The sequence below is a fragment of the Prionailurus bengalensis genome, chromosome B3, assembly GCF_016509475.1.
Source record: "Prionailurus bengalensis isolate Pbe53 chromosome B3, Fcat_Pben_1.1_paternal_pri, whole genome shotgun sequence".
In the NCBI taxonomy this organism is placed as follows: Eukaryota; Metazoa; Chordata; class Mammalia; order Carnivora; family Felidae; genus Prionailurus; species Prionailurus bengalensis.
In genome coordinates, this window is record NC_057355.1 from 66,247,501 (window position 1) to 66,249,582 (window position 2,082).

Sequence of the window (2,082 nt, forward strand, 5' to 3'; positions counted from 1 at the left end):
AGAGCATGCCAGGGGACTACGTTTCTCAGGGTGGTCCTATGGGAATGAGTATGGCACAGCCAAGTTACACTCCTCCCCAGATGACCCCACACCCTACTCAATTAAGACATGGACCCCCAATGCATTCATATTTGCCAAGCCATCCCCACCACCCAGCCATGATGATGCACGGAGGACCCCCTACCCACCCTGGAATGACAATGTCAGCACAGAGTCCCACAATGTTAAATTCTGTAGATCCCAATGTTGGCGGACAGGTTATGGACATTCATGCCCAATAGTATAAGGGAACTCAAGGGAAAAGGAAACACACGCAAAAACTATTTTAAGACTTTCTGAACTTTGACCAGATGTTGACACTTAATATGAAATTCCAGACAGCTGTGATTATTTTTTACTTTTGTCATTTTTCATCAAGCGACAGAGGACCAACGAGACAAGAACACAAATGTGAAATCATGGGCTCACTGAGACAGTTCTGTCCATGTAAAGATCCTCTGGAAAAAGACTCCGAGAGTTATAACTACTGTAGTATAAACATAGGAACTAAGTTAAACTTGTACATTTCTGTTGATCACTCCGTTATGTTGCCTCAAATAGTTTTAGAAGAGAAAAAAAAAAATATATCCTTGTTTTCCACACTATGTGTGTTGTTCCCAAAAGAATGACTGTTTTGGTTCATCAGTGAATTCACTATCCAGGAGAGACTGTGGTATATTTTAAACCTGTTGGGCCAATGAGAGAAGAACCACGCTGGAGACCATGGTGAACGTCTGGCTGAACCTCATCCCTTGGACTCCAGCTTCAAGAATGTGTTTTCATGCCCGGCCTTTGTTCCTCCATAAACGTGTCCTTTAGTTTCCAACAGATCTTTATAGTTTGTGCTTCATAAGCCAACTCTTCTTCTTATTTTGGGGGACTCTTTTTCAAAGAGCTTGCCAATGAAGATTTAAAGACTGAGCGGGAGCTTCTTCCAGGAGTTCTGAGCCTTGGCTGTGGACAAAACAATCTCACGTTGGGCAGCTTTTCCTCAACACAAGAAAGTTATTAATGGTCAGAGCACCACCACTAGGACTTTATCAGAAACTCAAAGCTTGGGGGATAAAAAGGAGCAAGAGAATACTGTAACAAACTTCGTACAGAGTTCGGTCTATTAATTGTTTCATGTTAGATATTCTATGTGTTTACCTCAATTGAAAAAAAAAAAAAGAATGTTTTTGCTAGTATCAGATCTGCTGTGGAATTGGTATTGTATGTCCATGAATTCTTTTCTCAGCACGTGTTCCTCACTAGAAGAAAATGCTGTTACCTTTAAGCTTTGTCAAATTTACATTAAAATACTTGTATGAGGACTGTGACGTTATGTTAAAAAAAAAAGGTGTTAAGTCACAAAATGCGGTAATAAATATTTCATTTTGATTTTTTGTTAGGCTTTTGCGTTTTTAATAGCTCTAAGGCAAGGTTGCACAACGCCTACTCTATGTCGCGTTAAAAGCAGGTGATGGTTTTGCCCCCAGAAGTTGACTGTATTTGAAACTTAACCAACAATTTTTAAGGTAACCGTCTGTAGCACGTAGTGTGTATTTGGCCTATAAATCATACCGGCAGAAAACTTCTAAAGGTATGAAATTGTGTGTGTGTGTGTGTGTTATGAGCCAGGTTGAAAGATTACCTTCGATATGTCTAACCTCTTTAGATGATGTTAAAAAAAAAAAAAAGACTCTCAGATAAAGCTTCTCATGTTCGTCCTCTGCCAGAATAAAGGGCTTTTTCAGGGTTAATTTTACATCATAAGAAATAACTAACGTCTGTGCTCAAAGATAATTCATCTGCCTGTGTTTTTTCTCTGTCTTACTTACTAAAATACTGCTGAATATGTAAATTAAAATTTACATATAGATGTTCATAGATGAGTAAACAACTTCTATGGAGTTTGAAATCCTGAGTTGCAAAGATTAATCATTAATATTTAATATAAGTTATATCATGTCTTTTTATTTCAGACACCCCCATGTGCAGTCACCCTAGTGTGATGAGTTGACTAAACATAATTTTTTTTCTAAAACAACAGCACAACAGGCA

The 2,082-nt window shown here is 38.3% G+C and overlaps 1 protein-coding gene across 10 annotated transcripts in view; it reads left to right on the forward strand.

Annotated features, from left to right (window-relative positions):
• MEIS2 (Meis homeobox 2) overlaps window positions 1-1,417 on the forward strand; it is a 209,477-nt gene extending 208,060 nt beyond the window's left edge. For 6 of the 10 annotated variants that reach the window (XM_043555698.1, XM_043555700.1, XM_043555699.1 and 3 more), the window contains one exon: window positions 1-1,417. This exon is cut by the window's left edge and continues 6 nt beyond it. In XM_043555698.1, the coding sequence (XP_043411633.1) occupies window positions 1-281 (281 nt within the window). In that variant the 3' untranslated portion in view covers window positions 282-1,417. The other 4 variants (XM_043555702.1, XM_043555705.1, XM_043555703.1 and 1 more) reach the window with 1 other exon arrangement.
• Window positions 1,418-2,082: the final 665 nt, after the last annotated feature.